Genomic DNA, 17,579 nt, shown 5'->3' on the forward strand with positions numbered 1-17,579 from the left:
TTGAAGTCGTCCAGTATATTGTAATTATATATATATAAATTTATATAATGACAAATAATGTCAGACTTGGAAGTAATCAGAACATCACAGCAAAAGTAAGTATTTGAAAGAAGAAGGAAACAAAGTTATACAAATATAGGTTAAAAAGGGAAGAATAGTATCAAAAAGAGAACAGCTGTTCCATGTACGGAATCATTAAGATTTAGAATGAAGTTAAAAAAAAAATTGAAGTTGTTTCAATTTTTGCAGTAATCAATTATTATTTCTTTCTCTTTCAAGAAGTTTATCAAATTCTTCTTGAGAGACTGCTTGATTCACAATTGGTTGTGTTTTTACTTTTATATCACTGTTGGGTTCTTCTAAATTTTTATCAAACCCAAATATATCCATGCTATCAGCAGTTGAATCATCGTTCGTACCTATTGGTGAATTATTTCTAATTTTGTCCCAAGAGGAACCCACACTATTCCCAGTACGAATTCCAGCCCAGGTATCAACATTAGAATTCGAGGGATTTATTGCGGTTTCTTTCTTTTCATTTAATAAATCAGTCAATACAGGCTTTTTTTCAGGTATATCATCATGAAGTCCAATAGGGTCTCTCTGATTCAAGTAAGATGATCTCTTAAGTCCTTCTTGTTGAATTTCTTGTAATTTAATTGTCGGATTAGGTAGTCTCTTTTCTGGATGCTTTTCTGTAATGGAAAAATAAGCAGCCCACCTTGTGGCAGATCCACTTCCTAACAGATCCATCATCTCATATTGCCTTTGTTGACGAGGTTTGACCTGTTGAGGAAAATTACCTTGTGAAGCCTCCAAAAGATCATCACCATAATCTCCCTTATTTCCGAACTGTTGATTAGGGTCGAGTTCTTCCAGTTTTCTCTTATATGCAATATTAGTGGCAATCAAGGAAGATCCAGCAAGTGTTAATAACCCTATAATAAAGTTTCTTTGTACCTTGACACCCCTAATACCTTTTGTCTTATAATATTGACAAGCAAAAGGTGGAATGAAGACACTTGAAAACCCAAGCCAACCACCAAACATTTGAGCTCGTGAAATAGAATTGTATGCCTCATACAAATCTCCTCTATCCTTAGAGTCTAATACATCATCCTTTTCATAAAATTTTACTGCAGCTTTGTATGCTTCTTTGAACCAAGGTTGGTTTAGGAGCGCCTTCTCTTGCTTCCGTGATGGATCCTCTGTGTCCTCGTTATTCATTAGAGGATAATTTACTTTGATAACGTTATATGTTTATCATCACATCGATGACATTAATTTTAGAGACTGGCTTTAATAACAAAATCTTCAATAAACATGCTATTCTAAGTTTTCTTATTCCAGGGATTAGATTCCTTCTAGATTTGTTGGATTATGCCAGGAATTCCAATTGGTTCAAAGAGATCCTATATTCCGGAGTCACATGTGTATCACGTGATTTTTATTATTTTAAAATTTATTTTCATTTTTTTCGTGAGAATTGACACGCCAAAAGTTATTCAAGATTTGGGACACCTGGAAGTAAAGAAAAACGCATATTGGCATTCTACGGTCGCAGCAATAACATAGGAAGAAGTTTAGATCAAGAATACAAGAGGATATATATTCAATTGCCTTTATTGTTCAAGTAACTTTGCATAGTTTAAAGAACTACTAATTGTAACAGATTGTCAAAGAACTTAGAAAACTCATTTTTGCATTTCTGTTTTATTTTTTAAATCAACAAGCTTTGGGAATAGTTCAACAATGGATTACTTTAATATTATACAGAATTACTACACTGGGAACTACACAGACTGTCTGAAGGAAGTAGAAAAGAACGCCAATACCGATGATAACGTTTTAACTTACTACAAGAGTATGTCACAATTAGCATTAAAGAAGTATACTCCAGGTTCATCTAGTTCCAGTTTAAGTAAATCTTTCGACGAATATGCAACTTTCCTAAAGAACAAGGACACTTCAAAGTTAAAGTCATCAATTGCTGTGGGATCTTCCAATGGTTTCCAATTAAACCTTTTGGCTGCTGCACTAACGATCATTGGCGAATTAACTGAAGCCTTGGATTTATGTGTGAAGGGTCTTGATTCGATTACTACTGAGGAAGATAGAACATCAAATGGTTATATAGAGTTATCATTACTAGCAGTTCAGATTGCTCTATTGAAAGGTGATCAAACTGCAGCAACCAATATCTTTTACTCAATTGAACAAAGATTGACTCTAAATAATGAAGCTGAAATAATTCAAAATTTAGCTGAAGCATATGTGAAATTTGCCAAGAATGAAGATACTTCAGGCTTAAACTTTTATTATTTTGAAGAATTAGCTCAAACATATCCAAATTGGAAAACCCAATTGGGTCTTCTAAATTTACACTTACAACAAGGTAATATTGCTGAAGCTCAAGGTATTGTTGATGTATTGCAATCTGATTATTACCAAGTAGAACAGACTGATAGTGCGGAAACTTTTAAACCACATTTCATCGCAAGCAAAATTAGTTTGTCTGCAATGCAGGGTCTAGATAATGTCGAAACATTGAAAAAAGAATTGGTTTCACTAGATCCAGAACATCCACTTATTAAGAATGACAAGGAGGTGAACATTAGATTTGATGAATTAGTTGCGAAGTTTAAGAACTAGACTATAACGAAGATTTCTTTTTTTTATAATATAAACACCTACAATAATTTACATATACATTTAATTAGAACGAATCATAACATAACAACTGATCATATATAGATGTGAACCAAAGCTTTTACAACAGTGACGGTTTACCAAACGATCAATTGAAACCTACAAACTCGAACTACAAAAAAAGAATAAACAAATATATTATATTATTGACTGTGCCGCAAAACCCTGTCTACTGTATTTATTTTGTGTATTATCTTTTATTATGTTAAGTACCATTTATATAAGTTCAATTATGTTAATATACATGATGAAAATATATTTATATATAAATACTAAATCAACGATAATTGTCGTAGAAACGTAAACTATAGGATTGATATATAATATGTCATATACCTAAATTAAGTTACATGGGCTTACAAGTTGTCAAAATCAACTTCGTCTTCAACAGTGAAAGATGCAGGTACAGGTGCATTGACATCATTACGTTCCCTTATTGTCTCTATCAATTCGATTGGTTCATCAGGTTTTGAGTCTGATACAACTATAATGCCACTTGTATTCTTAGATTTACGCACAGGTACAAATCTACCATTTTTGACAAATGAAACATACCTTGATTGTTGAGGTAATACCCTCGTTAGGTTTTGAATCTTATATGGTTTAGCGGAGTATTTATTTTTAGAATATTCCTCGGATAAAGCTTCTTTTGTAATTTGATTTGGAACTTCAGCTGTTTCCTGTTCCTTGGAAGGAACCTTTTCTTCTTTTTCTTCCTTATCTTCTTTATCCTTCTTCGTCTTTTTAGCTCTAGCTTTAGCTCTTGCTGTTGTAGATAGAACAGCTGTTGTTACCTTTTCAACTTCTTTATTAGCTTCTTCCTCGAACATCTTTGGATAATTAAACGCACCTTCTTTCGCGAAACAGTTTAATTCAACCTTTGGAATAGCTAGATCGGAATCACGGACAGCAATTACGGCTGTTGGAGTAAATGACAATGACAAGAAGTGGGCTAATGGGTACCAATACCAAAATTGGGAAAACATCACCAACCCGATAATAGATTTAGTATCTAATGTTCCAGTCTCGTTATTTTCAAGTTGAATAGTGACATTTCTACCACCTGCGTTTGAAATACCTTGGGCAATACAAGCACCGAATTTAGCTAATGCTTCTTGGTGCTTACTTGTCACTACATTCAAGAAGTTCTTGTTTATTTCGGTGACTCTTTGGTTAGATTTATCTGTTTGTTGGATCGTTATAAGTGCTTGAGCAATCATAGCAGCTTGACGAACGTAATCAACTGGATCCTTAGTTAATGGTTCTAGAACGTCAAGTGCCTCATCTAAAGCTCTACCTGCACATGCAATACCTAAGGCAAAGGCGGTACCACAACGAACATGTGCATTGTGTGACTTGGAAAGTAGTTCAACAATTCTTGGGACGGTTGTGTAATCACGGCAAAGCACAAAACCTAGTGAGATAACAGCAGCACGTCTCACATCGTCGTTTGAGTCTGAAACAGCAATATGTAATAATTTTTTAACAGCTCTATTATTACCTGTACCAACATAAGCAAGAGCAATAGTAAAAGCACCACCATATCTAATCGTAGAATCTTCGTCTTCTAACAATTTTTCAATCCATTCATCTGCCTTCTCTTGACAACCGTAATTGATCATAGCAATACTCATTGCTAAACTACGCTTAATATTTGCATGATTAGTCTCATGAGCAAACGTATTCATACTTTCAGTACAATCTTGGTCACCAGAACCAAGCATCGTCAAACCAATACCCAGAGCAGCTGCATCACCGGATGTTGCTGTGTCATGAAATATGACCTCTCTAAGAGTCTCAAATGCGTACACATTGTGAGAACCCATAGCTGCTAAACCTGCACCTAATGATGCACCATGCAATAAAACATCGATATCTTCATCTCCAACAGTACCAGTATTTTCATCAATCATGTTAAGCAGATACTCTAAAATATCTTTACCAAAACCAGCGTACAGAAGACCTAAACCATACAGAGAACCACCCTTAATATAACGAGAAGAAGAACGACTCCCAGGTAGATATGGACTCATTACTTTTTGACCATCTGCCAGATTACCCTTATGAATTACACCTAAGGAGGCAGTTGCAGTGAACTTGGCCCAATTTTGTGCCTTCCCTAACCATGGTAAATTAGCTTTAATAAAAGAGTTATCTGTAGTACCAGCGTGCATAAAACCATTGGCAACACTAACACCTGTATGGAATAAAGAAAATTTACCATCCAAAGATGATTTAGTCTTATTTAGTAAACCAATATCAATGTTTTTGTTTTCATGTAGAAATGTGTTGTAGTAATCACAAGTAGGCACACCTGATAAAATATCTAATAAGACTGGATCAAAATTATTTTCAGACAATTTTTTAGCGAGGGACGTCAATAGGCCTTGAGAACCAGATGATACCAAATCAAAAGCAATTTGATATGAAATGTTTTTACAACCATCCTTCTTTAGAGCTTCAAACAATTCAATTGCGAAATCTAATTCATTTAAGGTTACCACAACCTTGGATGCAGTAAAATAATCAACATTGTTCATTGAAAGGATAAGTTTAAATAGAGATTTCAGAGTTTCTGTACGGAACGTAGAACTGGAAACAGTGCTTGCTGCTGCTGTTAGAACGTAATTTAACAACTTCAAACTATTAGATTCGGTATCGTCAGCTATACGAGCCTTCAAAATATTCTCAACAATATCAAGTCTATAACCTTCCAATGCGATACCTAATGCTAACTTGAATTCAGAAGCAGAAACACACTTTTCTAACATTCTTTCAAATATGGTGGTTAATTTAGGATCAATTTGTATGTTGGTTTCTTCTTCTAGGTTATTTCTAGTTTGTTTCTTAATGTACATTTCAATACTTTTGGATACAATTGTCTCAACATACTGACTCTTCTCATTTATATCAAAACATTCTTCGGCAGCTAATGCAAACCTAACAGCCAAATTGTATTCTCCCAAATTATAATAGACCTTGGAGGCAATCAAAGCTGCCATCTTACGACCAGCAAATGAAGTCTCATCAGATAAAGCTTCGATATTGGAGATATAATTGGATACTTCAGACCATTCAGAATCAATAACATCGTTTATGGATTGCAAAGCATATGACTTAATATTGTCATCCTTTTCATTCAACAATACCAATAATGGAGCGGCACTTGTTAACGACATTTTTAAAAGACTTTCTTATGTATTGCCCGCTTTATTAAAATGCTATATGTAAGGGTTATAACAAATGTTTCAATTACTATATTTAATGTTCAAAATATAAAATTACAATTTATTTAACACTTTCTCATTATCCTATATTTATAATAAATTTTATAATAATGTGTATCCTTAGAGGATTCTTTATTGAACTCTCGCTCTACGTTATGTTTTTTTGCCACCGAGAGAAAATATAAAATAGCTTTGAAGTGACGTACCCGGACAGTAAAAGACTCCTCTAAAATCTCGTAGAAAAAGTAAGAATATGAATATTTCACTCAGATACTTACAAGCTCATCTCAAACAGAAGAATGAACCTTTTAGTAAAGAGGTTTAAAACCATGTCGTTCATTAACATATATCAACCAGTTGATATATAACTATGTAGCTAATATATAAGTCTAACTGTGACCTTTTCTGGAATTTTATCCAGTTGATTATATATAGAATGGACATCATTTTGTGTAACGGATGATATATCTGTGATAACATACGCAATTTTGCCATTGGATTCAGAGTATTGTTTTTCTATATTATATGCAGCAAGGATATTATTTACTGTTCTTAACACACCAGGTACGTCAAGATGAGCAAATAATATCCTTAAAACATCATCGGAAAAATTGGTCTGTCTCAATGAAACTTCTGGAAAATTGACAGCATCAATTGAAATACCTTGAGTAATAAAGTTAGCAATCGCCTCTGACACTTCTAGACCGGTCACGCTTTGTGCCTCTATAGTAGCTCCGCCTATATGAGGGGTTAATATAACGTTTGGGAGAGACACTAATTCAGCCGTCCATTTGTTCAATCTATTAGTGAATAAGTGCTCTCCATTATATCTTGGTTCATTCGGATATACGTCCAAAGCTGCACCCAACAATTTTCCACTCTTTAGGCCTGATACAATAGCAGACGTATCAACTATAGAACCCCTTGATGAATTAAGTAAATACGATCCCTCCTTCATCGTTGTAATCTGTGGCCATGAAATTAAATTATTTGTATCAGGGGTTTCAGGAACATGCAACGTCACAAAATCGGCTTTAACTAATAACTCTTCCATGGTTGCTACCTGTTTAGCTTTCCCAATCGCCATTATATTTAGGATATCATAGTATATAACATGCATCCCCATCCCTTCAGCTAGTATAGAGAGTTGTGAACCAATATGACCGTACCCTATTATTCCCACTGTTTTACCTCGTACTTCATAACAATGCTTACTGGAATTTTCCCATTCACCCTTACGTAACTGCAAAGATCTATCTATTATTCTCCTAGATAAAGATATTATATCAGCAAGCACTAACTCTGCCACAGATCTGGAATTTGAAAATGGCGAATTAAAGACAGCAACGCCCATATTAGCTGCATACTCCAAATCCACCTGATTTGTACCAATACAATAACAACCTATCACCATTAAATTTTTGGCTTGCTTTAATACTTCCTTTGATAACATAGTCTTTGATCTAATCCCTATGGCATGCACGTCTCGTATTTTTTCAATCAATACAGATTCAGGTAAAGCATCTCGATATGACTCAACTTGGTATGCTTGATCCCTAAAAGAAACAATCGCTTGACTGTTAATGTTTTCTAATAGTAATATCTTTATGTCACTTTTTGAGAATGGTTTTATCTTATTTTCTTGAGGTAATATGCTTATTCTGCGGGGTAAGGCATTCATGAATGACTCAGTCGGTGAAAACGCCATATCGTCTTCGCCCAAATAATTTTCAATAACGTGATTCATCATAGGTATATGTTGTACTTGCGCTGACATTATGTTTCGTGGTATAAATTTTCTTTTTCACTATATCTGTGTAATTCTCTCACCTTCTAATAGAAAGATTTTTGTGACAGATCTAATCATAATATTGTAATACCTTTCTTAACAAGTGTTAAATATATATTTACATATATATACTTTTAATAAATCTAACCTTATTCAGGCAAAATTATCCATATGATATAAAATAATTCATCATGTTTAGAACTATCAACGATATTACTAAAAATACGTTATTTTAGAGACTCAATATTGAAGTGTGGTGTATTGGGGGTGAAATGTCTTACGGCTTTTTTTTTTCACACGGTTTTTGGTCATTGTGACACAGCCGCGTTCATAATATTATTCAGAGAAACGCCAATAAGCACGTGAAATGTCACATAACGGAGAGTGCACATAGCATAACAATAAAAGGTTTAGAGTGACAGACAAAGGGTAATGAGCAATTACGTTAATTACAAAGTGATTCGTTTATATATCAATCCATATAATGAGAATATATTGATCATTATTTTGTTTAATCGTTTCATAGGTCATCCTGGTGAGAATCTACGAGAAGCCACACCTATCTATAAATGTCCCAAATGGATACTAAGCGACAAGAAAATATTACTTGAAAAATTATATATAGCCTAAGTACTTCAAATCTAGTTATAAACAAGCTATCTAATTAGGCTGAACCTTCAAATAGATTGGCCAACTCTTCACTATTTTCTATTTGACCAGTAGATAACAGAGAATCCCATAGACCTCTCATTTGTATATCCAATCCAACTCTGGTAAACTTTGTAAAACCGTAGGCGAGTTTTGCCCACTTGATAAAATCATCCCTTGAGTCAGATATTAAAGAATTAATCCCATGGTTCCAACATATAGTAGATATACTTTCAATATCTGTTTCGACCTCTTGAGGATTATCATAGGTTTGGTGGTTGTTTGTCTTCAACTTTGAAAGTAGACATTCAAAAATTGCTAACTCAGAAGAAGAAAACTTTATATTACAATCAGTAAATGTAAACTTTATCCAACAACAAAGTTTATTGATTTCAACTTGGGTATTTTCCAAATTTCTTTGAATCAGCTTTATTATGATAGGCCTTCTCAGGTCAATAGGTGTTTCAGTTCTCTCTATGAGAACCTCCACAAAATGTTCATCTAAATTAATTAGATTTTCAGTTTCCCCCAATAATAATAAGTTTTCTACCATATCTATTTTACGTTGAAATATTAAAACATTGAGATAACATTTAAAGCACTCCACCAACAAATCTTGTAAGTCGATAGTTTGCTCACCACTTAAACCATTACTATTCGTCGCAGTCTTAATAAACAAAATAATATCATGAATTAAATTATCAAGTTCGAGTTTATATGTTACTTCTCTATGTTTGTTGGATGAATCAATTTCTTGATAATCTCCTTTTTCCATCATTTGGCAATGTAAATTTGCAATTTGATAACGACATCTATATTCCCAATAACTATAATAGCACATTTTTGGGAATGTAAAATCGGTGTACGGTATTAATTTCAGAAAATTGAAGCCAACTCTCACGAATTCAAATGATTCTTTCAATTTTGTTTTGCTTTGACGCAAGGTTCCTGCAATATTGTATGCTGTCGAAGCAAACCACTCTATATCGTCTACTGTTAGAGTAAAATGAACTTTGCTACTAGAACTATCATCCGTACATATGGACAATTTCTTCTTGGCCTTTAGTTCCTCAAGAAACTTAAGTGGTTCTAACAACAATACTAAAATCTTTTTCGATTCCACATTTAAACTATCTTGGTCTTGTTCTGTAAATTTAATAACACTTTGTATAGTATAACGAATTAAAGTAATTACAGATATATCCCACTTCTCTGAAGGAAACTGTCCAAATTTATCATTAACATTATTTAACTTTTGAAAAAGTAAAGTAACACCTTCAATAAGTATTTGCGGTAAGTTTTGCACCTCATTCAAAGCAAGGATAAACGTTTCAACACTCTTTTCATTAGAGGAATGAAACAATAATTCAAAACATTTTGGAATATTTGAAAAATCTTTTAAGGCAAGAAGCAACTTGACTTTAATTAAAATTGTCAATGGATGATTCAAGTCTTCTGGATTAATGTGTTGCAAAGTTTCTTCAGCTTTCGAAAGATTATTAGAAGATAAATATGCAGATGCTAAAGCCCTGTGGAGTTTCCCTCTTTCAGCATAAGATCCACTGATAATATCCTCTAAAGCAAGTTCATAAAACTTACTACAAATCTCATATGATTCCATCTTTTCAATTTTTTTCCCTGAACTCCATAAGAGAGTTACAATACATGAAACTGTGCTTCTCGACAGTGGTTGTGAAAGTCGTTTCTCAATCAATTTATAAAAATCACATAGCTGTGTTATAACCTCAGTTTCATTCAAATCCCTGGATTGAAGTGTTATGTAAAATCTAGTCAATATAGTCTGTTCAAAATGCTTCTGCTCCTTTACTGGATCAACCTTATTCTGGAACAAATAATCCAAAGAGGTTAAGGCACTCAGAGTACTGATTTGACTGAACTCATTAATAGTACTGATAAGGGCATCATAATTTTTTGAAATATCTATTGAAAGCATCATTTGCATAATGATAGAAGAAAGAATCTCAACCATATTCTCTGGTGCTGTCTTTATTAAGTATTTTATCTGTAATTGAAAGGGAATAGCCTTCTTTGGATATTGTTTTTGAAGTAATTCTAAAAGGATAGTTACTTGTTCTTGTTCATCTGATGATAGTTGTCCTTTCTCAATATAACATTGAATTAGAAGTGTAACAACTAAGTATCTGACTGTAGAATAATCTATATGTGTCGTTATTTTTTCTATGGGTAATGTAAGGTATGCAAAAGACTCATTAAGATATAATATTACGTTTTCTATGGTGTCAATTTTAGAAATTTCTTTAAGGTTGTATAAATATAAGGAGGAGTTATAAATTATCCTAGCAACTTCTAACACTACTTCAACTTTATAATCTTTATTCAATTTGTCCAAAGTTATTCTTTTTAGATATATTTTAGCAGTATCATTATCATTTTGTTGAACGTACCATTGGAATATACAAATGTTAGCCTCAACCAATAATTTTTTAGAGAAAAAGATATCATTTTCTTTCATTTCATATTTCTTCTCTGTTAAAAGGTTTATATATATTTCCATATGAGTCATCGAATCTTTAAATATCTTCTCCTGGGAAGCTGATTTTTCATTTGAATTTTGGTTGAATTCTCCCATTAAAGTTTTTAATATTGTTACAAAACAATTACATGAACGAAGAGTAACGTCGATTTTGTCATTTAATGAATTGTACACAGAGAGAAGTATTGCAACAAATAGCTGACATTTACAAAGGAATGTGGTCAATGCTGTATCCGACGAACTTGTTTTTAATGACAGAGAAACTGTATTCCAAAGAATACTAGATAAATTCTCAAACCTTAACATTGTTTCCTCATTAATAGTGACTCCACCTTTTCTAAATGAGGTTTCAAATTTTTCTGCTGTAGGCTGAAGCGCATCAATTCGATTAGATATTGATTTAGTATCATCGGATGTTAATTGTTTCAGATCCAATAGTTGTGAATTGATCCATGTAGTGACTTCACAGAATTCAATAATAGTTGTTTCAAATGTAGAGAGAATAATATCTGAAGACATTCGTTTCTAGAGATACTCACGGGGGTTTATAGTGGTCTTACCTTTTTAATACCAGCTGTTCAGTATGAGGTTCTTTTATAATAAAAAAAACATAATCACCGGTGTATTATGTTTTTTAGCCGCCGATACCTAGTTTCTCTTCAAGGAAACATTCCGCCGGACATAAATAAATAAGTAATAAAAACATAAAGACAACAGTATAGCTAATAATATAAAATTTCTTTAATAACGATTTATAACTATAAGGTTAACAACAGTAATAGGAATAAATTAACTATAATTTAGTTTATATATATATATATAATATGCTTTTAAACGTTTTTTTTTGTCCTTTATTTTTTGGTTTTAAAATAATTTTATAATATATTTTTTTATTCATTAATGCCTTGATATTGCATGATATTGTATGGTATTGTTTAAGCATGAAATAAACAAAAAACAACAACAATAGTTAAATATGAAACGCAATCCAGTATGGTTACAATATTAATTGGTTTAAAAAAAAAATTATTAGGAAAAGTCTTTAACCCACCTCACACATACATATGTAAAAGGATAGATAATTATTGATTACTTGAACAACCATATGTATAATCTTATTATCATGTAGTTGTTACATTTCTTCATAAGATTCAGTTGGTGATATTATATGTGATGGATTTTTGCTAAATCCACGCATATATGATACATCATCACCTAGTGTACTTGCAATACTATCTAGTTCACTAGTAATAACAGGTGAAGGTATATGTAATTCATTTTCGCGTAAATGAAAAGGTTGTAAATTTATATTTGAATTCAATGCTGTGTCTAAGTTTGCTGAGGGAGTATTAGAATTGCTGGTACTGCTATAATAATTATTGTTGTAAGGAGTCCATTTATGACTATGTGGATGTAGCAAATGAGTATTATGTTGTTGTTGCCTTCCAGAATATTTCACGACATTATCCATCGAATGTGATGTCATTATATCACTTGAATGTAACGTAAGTGCAGCTTCTAATGACTCTGATGATTCGTCAATTAAAACGGGGATAGTTCTCTCTATATTTAATAATCTCATCTTTTCACGAAGTGTCATTGGTGGGGACATTGGCGTATCAGGATAGCCAGGTGTAGATGTCACAGATGTCACGTCATTAAATATATCATCAGGTGATGTCGTAGTATTATTCATCTTATATATACCATTTCCTGCTACTGTAGAGCCACTACTACCATTACTATTATTAAATTTTCTTACCTTTGTATTATGAGACAATGTCATTGCACTTAACATAGAAGTAGCATAAGAAGGAATCCCTAGCCGTTTTGGGTTATTTCCTTCGATACCATCCTTTGATGCATTCATTGAAAAATTGGATGTAACGGAACCTCTCGATATCGGTCTAGATAAGGGAAATTCTATATTTTCACTTTCATATATTGCCTTAGTTGAGATATTGTCTGAAGGGTTACTAGTTATGGAATGAACAGATAATGCATATGATAATTCCCGTTGAGGGGAAACAGGTTCTGCCATATTAAAATATATAATGTAAACCTTTTTATTGTCTTTTGTTCAGTGTGAATATCCCAAAAAGATATATACACATATACATATGTATAGATCAGGAAGTAAGAAATAAATTATTAACTGACAATATATATATATATACGAATCTTTAAATAATCAACTAATCGGTAATAGAAAGAAAGCAAAAAAAACTATTAATTAATACGGCTATCGATGAGTAGTGGAACAAGCTAGAGCAAGAAGAAACTGAAAAATTCATGAATTTATTCAAGAAAGTTTTGTTTTTGAAAATGAACCATCCATCATTTTATTCATTGTACGGCATGATTGCATAATAAATATATGTATGCATATCTGTCTGTATTTCAGTAAATTATACAATTCATAGCAAAAACCTGTAAATGTACGACTGGCCCCCTATTTTATTACTTGCGTGGTAATAAGGAGTGGAATGGAGCTATTATTGCTATTGTTGCTATTATTGCATTTATTGCTATATAAATATTGTTAAATATTATTCTCTCAGTGAAGGGAGGGTATTTGTACGGCTTACTGCCTCGGACATTCAGGATACAGACAGATAGAAGATTTTCGGGCTTTGAGGGAGAAAGAGACTGCGAGAGACAACGGGGGAAGGGGAACCACACAAATTAGAAGAAAAGCGGAAAAAATGGCATGTTCACTCGCTATATGCTAAGATAATGACGTGCAACAGAGGCAGAGAATTGAAAAACATGATGCATAAATGCGGGATAGAAAAGCAAACTACTGAAGAACAGTCGTAGAGTCTAGTATCTCGAGGTGGTGCACCCATACACCGTATACATATGTAAATTATGAGATGAGATGAGAGGCTGGCTGCCTTGTTTTACTATGGATTGAAAATAGACACTGTAGAAGGTTTTAGGGGTACAAGCATCATAACATATTTTAAATTGTATATACACGGGTTTTGCCATGTTATGTTCGTGTCTAATGATATGGGAGCTTTTGGTGTTATTTTCCCCCTGTTGGGCGGCTATTATCTGATTCGTGAAGATACATTTTATATATAAATGAAACGTTTATAAAAGCAAAACGACTACTAGTGTTTTTTTTTTTGAATGGTTTTCACTATATCCTTTTTAAGAATTGAAATAGAATATAAACATACCCTGCCGAGAGAAATCATTCAATTATGTCAACTAATCAAATGTTAGCTATTAAACAAGAAACAAAGACAGTCATTTCAACTGAACAATCTCAGAAATTGATGCAAACAATGTTAACAATGTCATTTGGGTGTTTAGCATTTCTTAGGGGCTTATTTCCTGATGAAAATTTTGTTGATCAAAGGTTTGTTCCAGCAAAGAGCGAAAAAGATTACAATAAAAATTTAACTAGTCATGCAAATTCTATTAAGATTAAAACTTTAGTCCGCGGAAAATCTAATGATGTTAATATGTTGTTAGATTGGTTAGAGAAAGGTGTATTTCAATCAATTAAATTGGAATGTTTAAAGACTTTAAGTTTAGGAATTTATTTAAATGAAAATGAACCAGCAAATCTTTGTGAAAATTATATTTTTAATTTTGAATATTTTGAAAATAATTCAGTTCAGTTAAAATTAGATTCAAATATTAAAAATAATTTAAATAATAGTAATAGTACTATTTCTTTATTAGATTCAAGAAAGATGGCTCAACAATTAATGAGAAGGTTTATCATAATTACACAATCTTTAGAACCACTACCTCAAAAGAAATTTTTATCAATGAGATTACTATTTAATGATAATGCTAAAGATGATTTTCAACCTGAATTTTTTAAAGATGCATCATTTGATAAAAGGGCAACCTTAAAAGTCCCAATTGATACGTCTTTATCAACTTTTGTAGCTGGAACTTTAAATACTAATCATCATAATTTAAAGATGAACGTTTATTCAACAGTAATCAATGAAAATAATAACAGTAATAATAATGAATTGAATACTTTAAAGGAAGAAAATGATTTTATGATAATCGATCCCTTTGAAATTGAAGCAGAAAATGATACTGATACTTTACAACAAAAAGTTATAGATAACTCTCAAAGTCGAACTACAAATATGTTGGGGAAATTCTTACAATCCACTCAACCAAGAATGGAAGAGACTCAAATTGTAATAAAAGATTACGGTAATAACTTGGAAGATAAGAAATCAAAAACAGTTAATTGCGATTGTCAGGTTTCATGTCACATATCAGCTACTTCGATTAAACATTGCAAAACATGTGGTAGATACGTTCATGGAATATGTTACGGTAATTATCATAGAGAAAAGATACCAAAATGTTTTAATTGTATTCTAGGTAAATCCTTCGGTTATTCTTCAAATGAGTTTAAAGATTTAATGGCAGCCAGAAAATGTTTTAGATATCTAGTTAGACTTCAAAAAATACCAACTAGCGTATCCTCTATTGTTGAAGATTTGGTTACCGATGAACCAATTACTGACGAAATAAAAGAACGTTTTGCTTTTATCTTTTCATTATTCCTATATGATGAAATAATCATTATTAACAATGAACAAGAACAAAAACATATTTCATCTTCCGTAAGATGTCGAACCGCAACAATGACATTTGATATTCCCAATATTAAAACTCCTTTCTCAACTGCTATAGATCCTCATAAAAATTATTCTATTAAATTTATTTGTAACACAGACAGCACACATGCATGTTACGGTGAAGTGATTCCTGAAAGTACCAAACAAGTCAACGATTGGCTAAGAGAAATCTCAGAACTTAAAGATAAAATAATTGATAACTTACCTGATTCATGTGATATCACTAAATTGATTGTTCAAGATACTGATACGCAAGACAGGGTTAGTGTAGGAGAACGAAAGAGAAAGAATTTAGATTTGGAAGAATATTTACAAGATGAACAAAGTTCAATCATTAAATATTCATTACCTCCTCAAGTCCTTCCTCCAAAGAAAGTTCAAAAGATTAGTATCTCAAAGAAATCATTAAAAAGTGATTGGTGATAATAAAGGTATATATTTCCTAAAAATTTCATACAAGTCACAAAGACGATTAACATTGCTTTAAAATGGGGAAAAAAATATAACAACAGTTGCTCTACTATATACATGACAAAAATACCATATAACGCTATTAAATTAAGCACATCATACATTTCTTTTTTCAAAACTTTGAATTTGTTTGTTTATATTATTTATTCATCTTATAGGTTCTTTAAAGTTAATTATTTTTATTCAACCTCATCCATTGTGATGTCATCATCGATATCCATATCCTCATTTAGAAATGATTGTTGGTCAATAATGTTACCCTGTTCTCTTCTGACAGTCTCTTCTATAACCTCCTCATTGTTTATAATATTTTGTTGAACTTCATCCCTTAATTTTACATTGTTCTTCTTTTGATCCTCTAAAATTGATTGAAGACGAACCTCATTCATCTTTAACTTTTCAACTGCATCTAGAAATAAATGGTTATTTTTATATGATATAACATCATCAACAATTTGAACGTTCAATCCAGTTGAATCAACTAATTGATGAATCTCATCTCTTGTTTGTCTTTCATCAATGCCTAATATTTTAGCCATGTATGATATTCCTAATTTGGTGGATATTCTTAAATAAAAAAAGTAGATCTTAGATCTCATTATCAATTGTGCAAAATTCCATTGATCAATAACAAATAGACAAGGATAGCAAGATTCACCTATAGTTTCGTTCCAATATTTGAAAAAATCCTTAAATCTAGTTTGAATCAGAGGTTCCATACAATTTAATAATACTTTGGATTGATCTCTAATCCTATTGACAGGTTGAAGATAGATAAACTTGGCATAATTATCCAGTGGTACCGAAACTACTGATGAAATTGTGACCATAAGAATATATTCCTTTTTCAGTAGCAACCCTTCACTTGAATAACCTAGAAGATCAGATTCATTTTCTGCATATTTACAGAAATTAGAACAACACTCGAAAAATTTTCCTTCCATATAATATGATGCACATATTAGCAACTTGAGACGTCTCAACGATTGCTCCTCATTCCCATGAAGACCTTTGTTATCAACGTCCATTAAATATGTCCCTAATTCTTGCACACTGTGGTAACCCTTGGCTAACAAATGTACGTTGGCTATGCATTCCAATTTTTGAAAATATTGATTTTGAACTATATCCTTTGATTCTAGCAAACGCAATGCATCAGCATATTCATGTGCAATAATTTTCTCTAAAATAACATCTCGTTCTATTTCAGTACCACCAGGACCTCCTGATTTGATGTCCTCAAGCTTCATATCACTATAGGATAGAAATAAATTCAAATGAGGGGTATTGGTATAATTCACTTCATTTAGATATTTAATGGCGTGTTTGCCCAGTGCTTTTTTACTTACTTCAGTTGATCCATCAAGTTTCAAACCAAACGCAATTCTTTCCAGTAAAACTGGTTTTTGGTACATAACAAACATATTCTAGATTTCTTCATTGAATGGTTGGATGTTGGTGTTTCGAATATGTGTCCATGTTTCTAAATATATATACAGAATACTAAGTAAAAAGTTCTTATATATTATTCATCAAATGATTAAAACAGTTATTTCAAAATAAAAATGTATGGCGTTAGAAGATTACGGCCA

The 17,579-nt window shown here is 32.1% G+C and overlaps 8 protein-coding genes across 8 annotated transcripts; 2 read left to right on the forward strand and 6 right to left on the reverse strand.

Annotated features, from left to right (window-relative positions):
* Positions 1–252: 252 nt before the first annotated feature.
* Positions 253–1,227, reverse strand: RCI37 (Rci37p; the record flags this gene model as incomplete). The annotated part of the gene is made up of 1 exon (XM_041548334.1): positions 253–1,227. The coding sequence occupies one exon, from the start codon at positions 1,225–1,227 to the stop codon at positions 253–255; it is 975 nt and encodes a 324-aa protein (XP_041404268.1).
* Positions 1,228–1,752: 525 nt separating this feature from the next.
* On the forward strand, positions 1,753–2,652 carry SEC28 (coatomer subunit epsilon; the record flags this gene model as incomplete). The annotated part of the gene is made up of 1 exon (XM_041548335.1): positions 1,753–2,652. One exon carries the CDS (start codon positions 1,753–1,755, stop codon positions 2,650–2,652), a length of 900 nt encoding a protein of 299 aa, XP_041404269.1.
* Positions 2,653–3,065: 413 nt separating this feature from the next.
* Positions 3,066–5,888, reverse strand: RPN2 (proteasome regulatory particle base subunit RPN2; the record flags this gene model as incomplete). The annotated part of the gene is made up of 1 exon (XM_041548336.1): positions 3,066–5,888. One exon carries the CDS (start codon positions 5,886–5,888, stop codon positions 3,066–3,068), a length of 2,823 nt encoding a protein of 940 aa, XP_041404270.1.
* Positions 5,889–6,312: 424 nt separating this feature from the next.
* SER33 (phosphoglycerate dehydrogenase SER33) lies at positions 6,313–7,713 on the reverse strand (the record flags this gene model as incomplete). Its single annotated transcript, XM_041548337.1, has 1 exon — positions 6,313–7,713. One exon carries the CDS (start codon positions 7,711–7,713, stop codon positions 6,313–6,315), a length of 1,401 nt encoding a protein of 466 aa, XP_041404271.1.
* A 676-nt stretch (positions 7,714–8,389) lies between these two features.
* SPO22 (Spo22p) lies at positions 8,390–11,407 on the reverse strand (the record flags this gene model as incomplete). The annotated part of the gene is made up of 1 exon (XM_041548338.1): positions 8,390–11,407. One exon carries the CDS (start codon positions 11,405–11,407, stop codon positions 8,390–8,392), a length of 3,018 nt encoding a protein of 1,005 aa, XP_041404272.1.
* Positions 11,408–12,020: 613 nt separating this feature from the next.
* On the reverse strand, positions 12,021–12,929 carry KABA2_01S09042 (uncharacterized protein; the record flags this gene model as incomplete). The annotated part of the gene is made up of 1 exon (XM_041548339.1): positions 12,021–12,929. The coding sequence occupies one exon, from the start codon at positions 12,927–12,929 to the stop codon at positions 12,021–12,023; it is 909 nt and encodes a 302-aa protein (XP_041404273.1).
* Positions 12,930–14,100: 1,171 nt separating this feature from the next.
* On the forward strand, positions 14,101–15,939 carry HOP1 (Hop1p; the record flags this gene model as incomplete). Its single annotated transcript, XM_041548340.1, has 1 exon — positions 14,101–15,939. The coding sequence occupies one exon, from the start codon at positions 14,101–14,103 to the stop codon at positions 15,937–15,939; it is 1,839 nt and encodes a 612-aa protein (XP_041404274.1).
* Positions 15,940–16,166: 227 nt separating this feature from the next.
* PCI8 (Pci8p) lies at positions 16,167–17,411 on the reverse strand (the record flags this gene model as incomplete). Its single annotated transcript, XM_041548341.1, has 1 exon — positions 16,167–17,411. One exon carries the CDS (start codon positions 17,409–17,411, stop codon positions 16,167–16,169), a length of 1,245 nt encoding a protein of 414 aa, XP_041404275.1.
* Between the last annotated feature and the right edge of the window lie 168 nt (positions 17,412–17,579).

The sequence above is a fragment of the Maudiozyma barnettii genome (assembly GCF_903064755.1).
Source record: "Maudiozyma barnettii strain CLIB 1767 genome assembly, contig: KABA2_01, whole genome shotgun sequence".
Lineage (NCBI taxonomy): Eukaryota > Fungi > Ascomycota > Saccharomycetes > Saccharomycetales > Saccharomycetaceae > Maudiozyma > Maudiozyma barnettii.